General features: G+C 52.3%; 2 protein-coding genes and 1 long non-coding RNA gene across 3 annotated transcripts in view; 2 read left to right on the top strand and 1 right to left on the bottom strand.

The window, feature by feature from the left end:
- GRHL3 (grainyhead like transcription factor 3) overlaps positions 1-996 on the top strand; it is a 21,227-nt gene extending 20,231 nt beyond the window's left edge. The window contains exon 16 of the mRNA XM_031062048.1: positions 174-996. Coding sequence (XP_030917908.1) covers positions 174-288 — 115 coding nt within the window. The 3' untranslated portion in view covers positions 289-996. The remainder of the gene's footprint in view (positions 1-173) is intronic.
- Positions 1-13,367, bottom strand: part of LOC115948580 — a 16,622-nt gene extending 3,255 nt beyond the window's left edge. The window contains exons 1-2 of the long non-coding RNA XR_004082387.1: positions 13,057-13,367; positions 5,733-5,892 (exon numbers count right to left, since the gene is read on the bottom strand). This is a non-coding gene — a long non-coding RNA (uncharacterized LOC115948580). The remainder of the gene's footprint in view (positions 1-5,732; positions 5,893-13,056) is intronic.
- Positions 12,553-13,468, top strand: part of NIPAL3 (NIPA like domain containing 3) — a 13,963-nt gene continuing 13,047 nt past the window's right edge. The window contains exon 1 of the mRNA XM_005427100.2: positions 12,553-12,734. The gene's annotated coding sequence lies outside the window, so the exon portion shown is untranslated. The remainder of the gene's footprint in view (positions 12,735-13,468) is intronic.

Genomic DNA, 13,468 nt, shown 5'->3' with positions numbered 1-13,468 from the left:
TGACTGTGCCATGACAGAGCTCCCAGGGTTGGTGACTGTTCTGTGCTGGATCTTCCCTTGTCTTGTGCCATGGCTTTAATTAATTAATTAACAGTGGTTGAGCCCCTCAGATTGGGGAAGATGAATTGCTTTCAATGTGCTGCATCTGATCCAGCCATTCTTCTTCTGTGCAGGATCCTGGTGAACATGGACAACAACATCATCCAGCACTACAGCAACCACATGGCCTTTCTGCTGGACATGGTAGAGGCAGAGAACAAGTTCCAGATCATCCTCAAAGAGCTCTAAAGAGCTGCAGGCAGCACTTCCTGGCACTTCTCTCCGAGCCGGCACGTGTGACCCCACAGAACTCAGCCCTGTGCCCGCTCTTGTTGCCTTGACTTGAACCCCCACGGCCCCAGGGCCGGGCCACAGACTGCTGTGAGATCATCCTGTGAACGTGGAACTTGGCTCTGTTGACTTTATTATTATTATTATTATTATTTTTTATTATTATATTTTATTCCCTTCTGGCAGCAGGCCTGAGCTGCCGTTTCAGAGCTGGGCACACGAAGTGACACTGCCAGGCCTGGGCAGAGAGCAGAGCTGGTGGCCCTGGCAGGGAGTGGTGCCAGCCAGGCCTTGGCCTCTCCACAGCCCCTGCAGAGCTTTCCCAGCAGGGCTGAGCCTGGCTCTGAGCTCCTCTCTGGCACAGAGACTCTCCCAGCTGCAGCTCTGCTGAACGGACACTGCCTGCTCAACACCCTCCCTGCACATCTCTGACTGTAAATACCACGGAGGCCTCCACAACCCCTGTTTATACATTTCTGTGTTGTTCCTTTTGTATTTTATATGTGTATAAATATGCATTGTTTTATACTGGACTCAGTATGTGACACAGAGCATTTCAAACACAGGCTGCTTCACATTTCTCCGTGAACTCCTTTTGTAACTGTGTTGTTGGTTGTGTTGTTTTGGATATTCTGTAGTAATAAAGGCTCAAGGACTGAAAATGAACCATTTCCCCCAGCTCTGGAGTCAGAGTTGGGATGGGCTGGCCAGGAGCCAGGGCAGGGAGGTGACACCAGGGGCACCAAAAGGGCTCCAGGATGGTTTTGGCCAAGGTCTGTCCCCTCTGCAGCCACCACGTCCAGCTGTGTCACCAGGTGGGACTGGGTCCCTGAACTCCTGTGCTCAAACTGCCTCAAGCTGCTTCCCATTTATGTCATCAAATGCCAAGGGGAGCCCTGTATTTTCTAATTGATCCTCTGACCAATGAAAACCAGGGCCTTTCCTCCTCCCTCTTCTTCATCCTCTGCTTTTCCTGGCCATGTTAAAGATGCACCTGAGGCCTGTGAGTGGGGAGGAAAGAAAGAGCCCTGGGAAGAGGATTTGGAAATGCTGGAATGTGTCAGCTTGGTGAGTTTTGGATTACTTCAGTACTGTTTGAGGATGGCCTCTGAGATGAAACACAGATAAGCTGAAGGTTTATCAGCCTCTGGGATCTCTCCAGCACTCCTTCCCTTCAGATCACAAACTCCTTCTTCAGCAGGATGGCTCTGATTCAGTGTTGATTCTGTGAGTCCTCCTACAGCAGAATTTCAGCTCCAGTTCAAACCAGTCCCACCAGGAATCCCCCAGTGCTCAGTGTCACCAGCTGGAAGCTGCAGGTCCCCTGTGCCCTGCTGTGGCAGGGGAGTGTGGGGACAGTTGGCTCTGCTGTGCAATTGGGGTCAGATGGGGAGGGCTGCAGGCAGCCCTGGGCTGTTGTGTGCATGCAGAGTTGGGGTTTAGGGACCTCTCACCCCTCAGTGAGTTGCTCTGAAAGTCTGATCTTCCTGCCAGACAAACATTTACCCATGTGAGCCTCAGTTCTCCAGCAGCACCACTCCTGATTTACAGCACCAAAAGCCATCTCAGGTGTAACTTTGTGCTCCCAGCAGAACAAGGATGAATTTTGCTGGATGTTTTGGGGCTCCCTTTCCCACAAACCCATCCCGGGGTTTGCAGAGGCTGCAGCTCCCCGAGTGTGCACTGGGACAATGACTCCCCCCTCTGGGGTGGGATGCAGAGGCCCGGCAGTTTTTCCTGTGCGGGTCTGGGCAGTGCTGGCTGTGCCGGGCTGAGTCCCGGTGCCGGCTGCGTGCAGGGAAACGCTGCCGGGGCAGAGTCCCCAGCCCTGCCCGGCCAGGTGGGTGTTTTGCTGACTGGCTCAGTATCGCTCATCCCTTCCAGCCAAGGCGAGTTGCTGGGAGGTTGCGTAAAGCAGAGCTCCCAAATATGTGAGAGCATTCCTGACTCCTCGCCCGGAGCCCACCAGTTCCTTTTGAAGGTTGAGATAGGAGCGATGAAGGCGATTTTCACCCCGAGCACCAAAGGTCGTGTGAAAGCAGCGAGGGTTTGCATGGGGCTCCCTTGGGAGCTGCTCTGTGCTCAGAGCTCACCTGGGCTGCTCTGGGGGTGGCTGAGGGGGTGTCTGCACTCGTGCTGAGCACAGGCTGTGTGACAGACCCCAGTGCCCCTCCCTGGGCCAGCAGCATCTGCCCCCTGCCCTTCTCCCTTACCCCCACCCCCCTTCAGGGCGACTCCCCAGCCTCCAGCGCTGGGAGTTCTCAGGAAAACACAGAGGAGCCCATTGCTTGTTTTAGTTACTCAACATCTACAAACTGGAAGCTTTCAAACCAATTTTAGTTAATGATCATCTCCCAATTCTTAGAACTGAGTACCACTAATTAGCTGCCTGGCAGGCCAGCACAGGCCTGCTCATGGTGAGCAGAGTCTGAGGGAAATCCTGACTCAGGAATCCCACTCTGGCATCCCAGCTGGGGAGGAAGGAAAACTTCCCCAGTGCTCCTGGGGAAAAAGTGCCCACAGAGACAGAGATGCATAAAAAGGAGCAGCAGTGAGAGCTGAGTTGTGCAAGAGCTCTGGTATCCCCAGTGCTGGGTGGAGGGCTCTGCTCCTCACTTCTACAAACAACACCCAGTTTCTGTGTCTTTATTCGTGCTTATTCACTGCTTGCATCATCAGGCAGGCAGCTGAGGAGCTCGGTGTGTGGTGTGGCTCTGCAGGGCTGTGAAGGAAAAACAGCATCCTGTGTTTTGTTAGGACACCCACACACGTGTCCGGAGGTGCCCTGGTGCTGTACTGGGCATGGCAGGAGAGGATTAAAGTCAGGGAAGTCAAACCCTGCCTGCATCTGTTTGTAAGTGTGCAGAGCTTTAATAAACCTGCTGAGGGCTCCCCCAGCTCTCATTTATTTCCCCAGGTAGTGCCTTGGATTATAGAATTAAATTCTGGGTGAGTTGGGCACTAGAACCCCCTGAGCTGGGGGAATGTCCTGGAATCATCAGCTGGAAAGTGGCCACAGAATCAGAGCTCAGTGCTCACAGTCAGGGAGCACAGATTTGGGATTTACCTCAGTGAGCTGAGGGTTGGCTTGGATGCACTTTTGGCTGGGAGTGCTGGGCATGCTGAGCCCCAGCTGTGAAGCAGCCCAGGCATGAACTGCTGAATAACCAGTGCTGAATAACCAGCCTTTGGTAAAGCTGCTGCTGTGTCAGCCCCTGCCTGACTGAACTGTGATTGTGCCTCCCTGTGGCTCTGTTCTTTGGGGCAGGCCCAGAGCAGCTCTGTGTGTTCATGCCCTGATGTGGCGTTGCAGGGTTTCTGATCCATAAAAGACTGATGAAAAGCAGACTCTTGTCTGCTCTCCCAGCAATTCACAACCTCCCAGAAGGACCCGGGGATCTTAGAAGGGATAAACAGGGCAAGAAATGAGTGTGAATAACTGAAAAATTAATGTTAGCTGAGCCTGGCAACAACGAGCCAACGGGCACGGAGGGATCCTGCGCAGTCCCGCAGCTCCGCCCCGGAGGAGCCGGGCTCTGCCTCCAGCCCGGGGTGAGCTCGGCCGGGATCCGGGCAGGGCAGAAGTGACAGAGATGTGTTTGTGGCTGCATCTGCCTCTGCCGTACCAGTGCTGCTGTCAGGGTCGGCATCTGCCCCCTCTGCAGCTGCCCCCTGCTCTGCCAGGGGGCTGTGTTTAACCCATTCCTCTCTGAGGTGGGTCCCTCCTCCTGCTTCCCTAGGCACTTTCTGATTCCAAGCTGCAGGATGTGTTTCTTCCATTTCACTCAGCTCTGGGTGAGGAAGGCTCTGGTGAAGCCAGAGCAAAGAGGTGCTGGGGGTTCTGATGCTGCTCTGTGCCCCCACCCTGTCCCCTGCAAGTGCTCCCCTCTTCCCATCAAAGAGAGGAATTTTGCAGCTGGAATGTGTTGTACCAACAGTCAGTGATGTGAGTTTTACACACACAGAACTCACAGAACCTGTTTGTCCAAAGCCCTGACAGTCAGTGATGCTTTAATGGCCTTTACACTGCAAACATGCTTTTATTTTTTCAACCTTACCTTTAAAAATAATATTGTAAAATATGAACCAGCCAAGCTGGACAAGGGGCTGGTAGTGAGGACTCCAGAGGTGCTGTGTGGCCCTCAGGGTGATGCTTAATCCTTCTAAGCCAAAATCTTTGGGAGATGAAGAGCTTTGGGAAATGGAAGTGCTATGGACAGCCTGTGGTGTTTATTGTAAAATCCATGGATTTGCCATGGTCCAGCCCTGCAGAGACCTGGCTGCTCCCCTCTCCAGGCAGTGCTGGAACAGGACAGGGATGCCAAAGGACCCCAGCTGGGAGTCCCTCCTGCTCTCCCACAGCAGAGGGAGCAGGCTCTAACCCAGCAGCTGGGTGTGGAGTGTTTGTGTGTTTTCTGATAACAGGCTGGGGATCTTCCCTCCTCGTATTTAATTTGCCCTTTCCTCCAGCCCTCTGTCCTTATCAATTCCCTCCTGGCATTGCTTCCCTCCCAGCTTCCTTTTCCCCAAACCCCTGATAGAAGATCCAGCTGCTGAGAGATGTAGTAAAGATTTCCCTGTTGGGTAAGGAGAGCCCTGGGCTTTCTCATGGGCTCATTCTTTTCCACGGTCAGGAATTTATTGATGATCTTAATCTCGGGCCTGAAACGTCACTGTGTGGTGACAATAAATGTTTTTGAACGATCTGCTGATGGATTTATTTGCCTTCCCATGAGGATCCCAAGGGGTGGGAGGGCTTGGGAGAAGGGAGTTTCTGCTCATGCCTTTTCATGCCTCTGAAGTGGTGGCAGGATGGAATAGCTGGGAATGGCAGTTCTGGCTTCCAGGGAAGCACTGTTACAGTGAGCCTCTCTCCAGCTCACTCCCAGCCCAGCTGGGCTTGGGGAAATGGCCAACTTCTATCCATCAGCTGCTCTGGGATGCTGTGCCAGCTTTTATCCATTAGCTGCTCTGGGATGCTGTGCAGACAGGAGTGTCCCTCACCATTCCTGCCCCAGGGTCCCCACATTTGGGTCTTTATCCTCAGTGTTCCTCTGGGGAGAGCTCAGGCACAAAACCAGCCCAAAGCCTCTGCTTTGGAATCTTTTTCCAGGTCAGGTGTGCTCTGGTTCTTGCTCCATGCCATGGGGATAAGAAGTGGCCCCCACATCCCAGGGTGGTGCAGGTTTAATTACTGTTTGTAAATGTCTGGGAGATCAGCTGATAAAGGGCCCCTGATCCACTGCTCCAGGCTGTTCCCAGCCCACACTGCCCTTCCAGGCACTGCCACCTCCCAGCCACTTCCTGGGGACAACAGCCATCCCCTTTGGACCAGGACACTCTGGGATCACCCTCCTGTGATGGATTTCACGGCAATGAGGTGTCTTCCAGGCTGCACTCACCTGGAAAGAGTTTTCTTTGTGTCCCTGCTGGGTTTGCGTGGCTGAGGCTGCAGACTCTGGAATAAATCTGGAGTCAATTCCTTGTTCCTTGTTAGGTGGGAAGTCTTTGACTGGAAGGAAGATGTTATTCCCTTGGTGAGGGAATCCATGTTGGAATGACCTATAAGACAAACAGGAAAGGGATGTAAATACCAGACACTGAGGAAGGAGAGTGCATCCAGCAGGGAATGTGAGAAAGGAAAAGAACTGGTGTGACAGGACCATGGGGGAGCTGCTGCTGGACTGGGAAGGTGCTGGGCAGAGCTGATTTCCAGGGACACTGATAAGGCAACACTGAACTCAGTCCTGAGCCCAGGAACAAAAGCAGCATTAGCAATGTCAGGGAATCAAACAGGAGAGCTCCCAGCTGCTGTCAGCTCTCAGATAAACTCTGTGCCCTCACCCCAGGTCTCACCCTCAGGGGCAAAGGGCCAGGAGATCTTTTGAAGCTTGGTGCATTATGCACCAGTGTGGCTTCTCCTGAAGTCTGTGGCATTTCCAGTGTTGTGGGGTGTTCTGGTGATTGCTTGCAGCTACTCCAAAGTCCCAGGGTGGTTTCTGGATGGTTCTCCCAGCAGAGGTTCAAAGGTACCTTCCCAGTCAGCCCATCATGCCCTAAGAAGCTCTGGATCTGTGTGTGAAGGAGCTCCATGGAGGAGCAGAGCCAAGGTCGGCAGCACCATCCTCCCTCCCAGCTCCAGGATCACAGACATGGAGAAAGCCATTTCCCAAATTTTTCCAAATTAACTCCTCTTGTGGTTTGGGCCACAAACACTGCCAGGGCAAAGTGGTGTTGCTTTGCTTGCAGAAATGGTGAGTTTCAGAAGGAAAAAGGGCTTGGGGATGCCTTTGAATTGCCTTTACCTGTGGGTGATGACCAACAAAGGCAAACCCACATTTCAAAGCCAGATGTCTCCCTGTGAGTGGTTACAGCTGCCAGCAGCACTCACACCAAAATCTGGGAGAGCTTCCCAAGGGTAGGAAGAGCTCTCTGGGACTGCCCAGGACCTGACACTGGTAGGAAATGTCTCTGTGTGTGGCTGCTCTGTCCACAATCCTCCTTCACCTCTATGTGTCTGATTTTGTTCAGGGCCCCAGAATTCCAGGAGAGGAATTTCAGGAATCTGTAGTGCCAAGGGTTGTGTGAGTTACCCCAAATCACAGAATAGATCACAGTGACTTGGGACAAAATCCTTCAGATTGCCAGGATGAAGCTTTACCTCCTGCAAGCTCCTCTGGGATTTAAAGATTTTATTGTTGACTCTCACATTGACTTTCCTAATGGACTGCAATGACAGGAAATATCTGATGGCCAGGCCTCATCAGTGATGGGGGAGTGTCCAGTTCCAGCTGGAGAGGAGAGGGGTAAGAAAACTCCTGTATTACAGGTTCAGACACAAAAAGATGATGATTTTTCCTTTTTTCTCCTTGTTTCCTGTGGCAAGCTGGTGAAATGCTGAGATGTTGAACTGCCTTTGTTGTGATACAGCGTTTGGTCCCAGAGCTGAGGATGGCTTTGAGGTCTGCTTGGACACTTTCCTTGTTTCTCACTCCTTTTCTTCCCCCTCAATTTTCACCTGTCACTCACAAACAGATCCTCCAGTGACTACACAAAAGCTCCTTTTTGCTGAGTGAGAGCAGTGACCACGGAACTGCAGGATCTGTCCACCTTCTTCTTCTGAGATATCTCTTTGTCTATAGCCATAAATTATCAGCCACTGCCATCTTTTAAATAGATAGTTTCCTGTTCTGCCTCTTGTAGCTTAGATATTATCTCCCCCAGTAAATCATGAGTCAGTGATTAATTCAAGAAGGCCGTTCCCAGAAGCAAATTCTTACAATGTTAAAATTAATACGATGCAGAGCCATTATACCATGATAGAGAAAATAATTATGGCCTGCAAAGCAGTTTAATCAACACAGAACATGCTGGGGCAGGTGCTCAGCCTGAGTCACTGCAGCAGAGTCCAGAGTCCCAGAGCAGGGGCTGTGAGTGAGCAGGACTGAGGCCCAGCACTGCTCCGTGTGCTCTCTGCACACCCAAACTGGGAGGGAAAGCACCTCTGCTGATGTACAAACACCATCGAGTGACTGTAAAAGCTTCAATTGCTTCAGGAGCGTGCTTGCAGGCAGTTAAGGTGTCTCAGCTGATGAGTGGCAGCTTATTAAGCTGATTAAGCTGTGTGTTCACTCGGTGTTAAGCAGCTCTGCAAAGTCATCACATATTCTGGAGTCTGCCTCAGCACAGGGGATGGGGCTGCTCCAGGAGCACTCTGAGAGGGCACAGCTCACTGGGGAATGGCTCAAAACTGGGGAAAACCTCAAAAACTCCCTCTAGAAATGACAAAATCCCAAAGCAAACCGAGCTACAGCAAGCCACCATGACAGGGACAAAGCAGCCCAGGAGGTGTGTGTATGTTATTATAAACCATCTGATAATGGCTGATGACACTCGGTGCTCTGTTAACAGCTCCCACATCTCCAACACCCCGAATTCCTGTGGATGAGGGCTTACAACACCCTGTGCAGCCTGGGCACCTGCAGGGCTGGGCAGCAGGCACAGAACAGTTAAGTGACTTGCACAAGGGTGAATCAGCAGGACTTGAGGAACTCAACCTGAAGGCAGGTGCTGAGCTGCAGGAACTGACAGAGCTCCCAGCAGTGCCACCAGGTGAGACCCTGCTCCCCCTGAGCCCAGCAGGGCCACCAGGTGTCACCTGCCAGTGCCTTTTTTAGAGTTAGGGTGGCCAGAACCAAACCCACCATTCCAGCACCACCAGTGCTGCTATTATTGTATTTCCTGTTTTGCTTTCCAAGTCACACGAATTTCATGCTTTAATTTTAACTGTGCATCCAGGTAGGTGCCTTCAGAGTTTCAAAATTTTAATCCTTTAATGCAAGCCTCCTGTTGCATGGAAAGCTGAGTGATTCTGGGGATGAGGAAGATCAAATTTCTCTGCAGTCTACAAGGCAATTTGTATAGACTGGGAGTCACAGCACATCTAAAATCCCACCTGTAACTTCTGAGCTGGGCCTAATTAATGCAGCATGTGGGCAGAATGCTTTATTTGCGGTACCACACCTTTCCTGCCTCCCTTCTTTTCCTGGGCTTTTCAAAAAGAGGACTGGGCAGGATTCTATTTATAGAGCCAAATAAATCCAGCCCTGCCTGTGTTGTACGTGATCCCTCCAGCTTTTCAGATGTGGTCCCAGGAAGGGCTGAATGCCCTTCATGTCCTACTTCTGCCCATCCCAGTGGGAACTGGAAGGTCTGAGACCATGGAAGATAAAAGAACAGCTTTATACTAACACAAATGTGAAATTATTCCAGTGTGTAGGATGGGGAGAGCTGAAGTTCCTGGTCTTTAGGAACATTGTGTGAACTTCATTAATTGTCTCGTCTGCCAGGTACCAATGGAAAACACTCTGGAGGTGCCTTGGTTCCTGTTCTGGTGACTTGAGAGCTGGATTCTGGCAGTGATCCCATATCCCCTCCCCAAATGGCACAGGAGGCAGAGAACAGGGAAGGCCTGAGATTGAAGAACAAAGCAATGGCAGCTGAGGGGCAGATGAAGCAGTTGGGGCATGATTGCACTCATACAGACACGAGGATGAAGGGATTTAACTGCGTTTGGCAGGAGCAGGGAAGAAGCCAGGCTCAAAGAAGGGGAATGGATGAGCCAAGGGCAGATTAAAAACCCCATCCAGATGGAAGCTGTGCTTGGCCACAGCAGCAACAACCCTGGAATGACTCAAAGCCCTCAAGGAACAACCAGGAATGGCTGGGAGGGGAATGGAGGCTCCTGCTATGCTTGGCCTTACAAAAGGCTGAGGGGAAGAGTGGCAGGGAGTGGGCAGGCAGTGCTGGCTGCTGCAGAAGCTGCTGATTTACAGTGAGATCACAGGGAACTCCTCCTGCTCCTTTTTCCTCCCTCAGCTGGGCTGTTCCTGGCTGCATGCACAGACAAGTGGAACGGTGCTACTATGGTGCTAAAAATAACAAACCCCAAATATGGGCCATTCCATGAAAACTGGGAGAGCTTTGCAAGGCATCAGACCCCAAGGAATCAGTCTGCTGGTGGATTCAGCCTTTCCTGTAAAAATACCCCTTGAGTTATCAAATAGCTGAGCACAAATCCTCTTTTCCACTTATTTTTCTTTGTAGGAAAACGCTTCAGGACAGCCCCGAATTTGAGGTGTGTGCTGCAGCTCAGTGAACTTCAGCAGAGCTGCTCTGACTTGGGCTGCTCCAAAATGACAGGAGATTTCTGAAGATGTGGTCTGAGGGTTCATGTGCAGGGAGCAGGATCCTGAGCCAGCTGTTCCTTATCAACAACCAGAACCAGAAGAGAGCCTGCACTGCCCTGGCCACGGGGTCCATCTCCATGTGGCCCTGCCACGTGCTCCAGGTTGTCCAGCCCGTGCTCCATGGCCAGCGGGGTTGTGCTGAGGGAAGCAGGACCTGCCCAATTCTGCTGGAGCTGATTATTAAAATTGCAGCAGGTTTCCAGAGCAGCTGATAAAAAACTGCATCTGCAAGCTCCTTCTGCCCCAGTGCTGCCAGGCTTGGAGGGCTGGATGCAATCCCTGGCCAGCCAGGGCAGCTCCTGCTGGGCAGCACGTTCTGATTCCTTCCAGGACAGCACGTGCTGGGAAAGGCTCTGAGCCCTTCTCCCCTCCGTGCATCCAGCTCTGGGTTTGGCACCTCCATCATCACCCCGGTGCTGCTGGGGGTAACTGGAGATCAGGCACCTCCACACCCTTGGGGATTCAGCTCCTGCACGCCTCAGAGTGCCAGGAATTGTGTTTGGGTGATGCAGGGGAAACCCAGCAGCAGCTCCCAGCCCCAGTGGCTGGGTCCTGCAGGGGTGAACTGGCAGAGTGACACAAGTGGGTCAAGTCACCTCTTGGGTGTTCCAGGTCAGGCACTGAGAGACAAATAAGCTCCTTCCACTGCCTAAATTACAAGTGGGTAACTTCCTGTCCTGGCATTTATCCCTGACTCAAGGAATGTGCTCCAGAATGGCTGAGGGGAACACAGCCAAGTCCTCCAGGTGGGGGAACCAAGGCAGCAGCCCCCCAAAGGCCTGGTGTTGATGTCTCAGTGCCTCCCCTCTTGACCTGCTGCAGGAACTCTTCTCCAGGGATAAAGCCTTGGAGAGAAGCAGCCAAGCCCTTGTGTAGTTTGTGGTTTGGCCCGCTGCCCACTCTGCCCTTCAAGCAGGAAATTCTCAAAGGGAAGGGAGTGCTTTGAGGAGCTCCCTGCAGACTCTGCCTGCTCTGCTTTAGTCACAGCTCAGCATCAGGTCAGCTGGCTCTGCTGGAAGCTGACCAGGCAGACTGATGGCGCCTACACAAAGTCTTTAAGCAACTTCTCCACCTTGATCATTTTCCCCTCATCTTTTTTTGTCCTTTACGTCCTTGATTGCTGTTATTCAACCCTGAGATAATGCACTCCTGATATCACTGAGATGGGAGAGACAAGCAAGGAGCAAGAGATCAAAGCAAGGAGAAGAAAGAGAAGATGCTCAAGGCAGGAGAAGAAAGAGGGGAAGATGCCAAACACCTCCTTGATGTACCTACTTTACATACCCGGTACCGAGGTTCAGAAATCCTTCCTGTACATAATTTTGGGAGTTCTGGGGTTACCACGTAGTCCCCAGACAGAGGGAGGCTATGGAAGGGCATCCTCCTTCCCCCAGCTGAGGAAGCAGCTGGGAAGGTGCATCCAGGAGGCCCTTGGCACCTGCGAGCGCTGGCTGCGGGTTTAACGCATCCTTCTGCTTCCCTCTGCTGGTGAAGGAGGGCGGATGGAATTCCCGAAAACCTGGGAGCCGCGGGAAGGCCAGCAAGGGCAGGGAGAAGGGTTGGAACCCAGGAAATTCCTCTGGCTACCCTGAAGGGCTCGAGCCCCTGCCCGGGGGGCTCAGAGACCTCGGCACAGAGCCCAAGACCCCCGTGCCTTGGATCTTGACCCATGGAAAAAAATTACCAACCTTATATGAAGATTTACAAGCCATGAAAGTTTCAGTAGAATGACAGTGAATTTATCACAGGGTGAAAAATAGATTTTTGAGGTTTTTAGAATGGGGGCTCGGAGTCCCAAGATGGAGGAATTTGGGCGTGCCTTGTCCTTTTTCCTTCCTCTTCCTAGCCTCCATCTTCTGGGTGATGGTGGTAATTTTGGAGTGGTTTAGAGTAGAAGCTCACTGTCTAACACAGGTGATAGGTATTGGATAGTAACTGTAAATATTGTACACGTAGTTTTTAGTACAAAAAGGTAACACCTCCCTGGGGCAGGCAGAGTGCCAAGTCATTTCCAGGCTTAAACCACTCATATTGCATTGCCATTTCTCCTCCTGTTATCAGTTGTGATTATGCTATTTTTGTCACAGAACAGGATCATTACCAGCGTCAAAAAAAAAACCTCTCATAAACTTCAAACATTTTTGGTTATACTGAAATTCCTTTGATTGAGACTTAAATCTCTTTTTTTCCCCCCAGTTTGAGATCCCTTTCCTGCAGTGTTTATAAGGAAATCTTGAAACCTAAGAAGAGCAGCCAAGGACAACAACACTGAATATGGAGATGGAGGAAACATGTGAACACACCAGCAGCTGTCCTTTGAAACGGGATGTGTAAGATAAAGGCAAATCCAACATTAATGCAGCACTCCTGCCAGAAAACCAGCAGTCACTCCTGCATTTCATTTCCCTGGTTTATTTAAAAATACCCTTGGAAGCACTGCTGTTGATGAATGTTCTTTGATTGCATTTCTTATTCCCTTGTGCTGGTTTATACCCAAGTGGAGGAATTTTGGACCTGGCACTCCTCTAACCCACTGCGGCTATAAATAATTCCAGATATCCCTTGATTTGCTCCAGAAATGAAGCCTGTTTGTGCTTTGAGTGAAAAACCTTGGCGTGGTTGACGTTGTCACCCTTCAGCTCTGCACTCACTATGGTAAGCGCTGTTTATTTTCAGGACATGGCACCGAGCGGTGCTATTGTGCCAAAGGTACCTCGTGCTCCGCAGCATCCCTGAGCTGGAAGGGCGGGGATCCGGTCACAGCCCACACGTCCACTGTCACGACTCAGGGCAGAGCCGGGATTTTGTTTCTAAGCTCAGTCCCGGCTCTGAACGTGCAGCAGGGCCGAGGCTGCAGAGCTGGCCCAGGGCAGCGATGGCCTTTGCTGTCTGCATTGAGACAACCGGAGCTCGGGGGCGAGGGGAGCCCAGGTGAGGGATCAGGTGAGGGATGAGGCGGAGCCCTCCAGGTCCTCACCTGAGGCGCCACCGGAAGTCGCCTCACGGCCCAGCCGCGCCCAGGTGAGGCGGCGCGGGGCGCGCTGGGAACGGCAGGTGGGTACCTGAGCGGCTGAGGCGGCGCGGGGGGCACCGGGGACATCCCCGACCCTGCTCAGGGGCGGTGTGCGGTGTGCATCCGCCCGTTCCTGCCCGTTCGTCCGCGGCCCTCGGCGGCCCCGGGAATGCGAACTCCCGGTTACCGAGACAACAGCCGCCTCAGCTCTCCTCCAATCACCGTGCTTGTTACTGTGAGCAACCGCCCAATCACAGACGAGCTCTCAGCGCCACGGCGGCTGGTTTAAGGTGGCTCGGCTGAGGCGCTTTGCGCATGCGCTTTAAGGCGGCTCCGGCTGCTGTTCGCGCCACCGGGAGCCGCGCACACGGGGAGG

The sequence above is a fragment of the Geospiza fortis genome, unplaced genomic scaffold (genome assembly GCF_000277835.1).
Source record: "Geospiza fortis unplaced genomic scaffold, GeoFor_1.0 scaffold432, whole genome shotgun sequence".
Lineage (NCBI taxonomy): Eukaryota > Metazoa > Chordata > Aves > Passeriformes > Thraupidae > Geospiza > Geospiza fortis.
The sequence above is the reverse complement of the archived record's forward strand: the minus strand, read 5'-3'. Positions and strand labels throughout refer to the sequence as shown.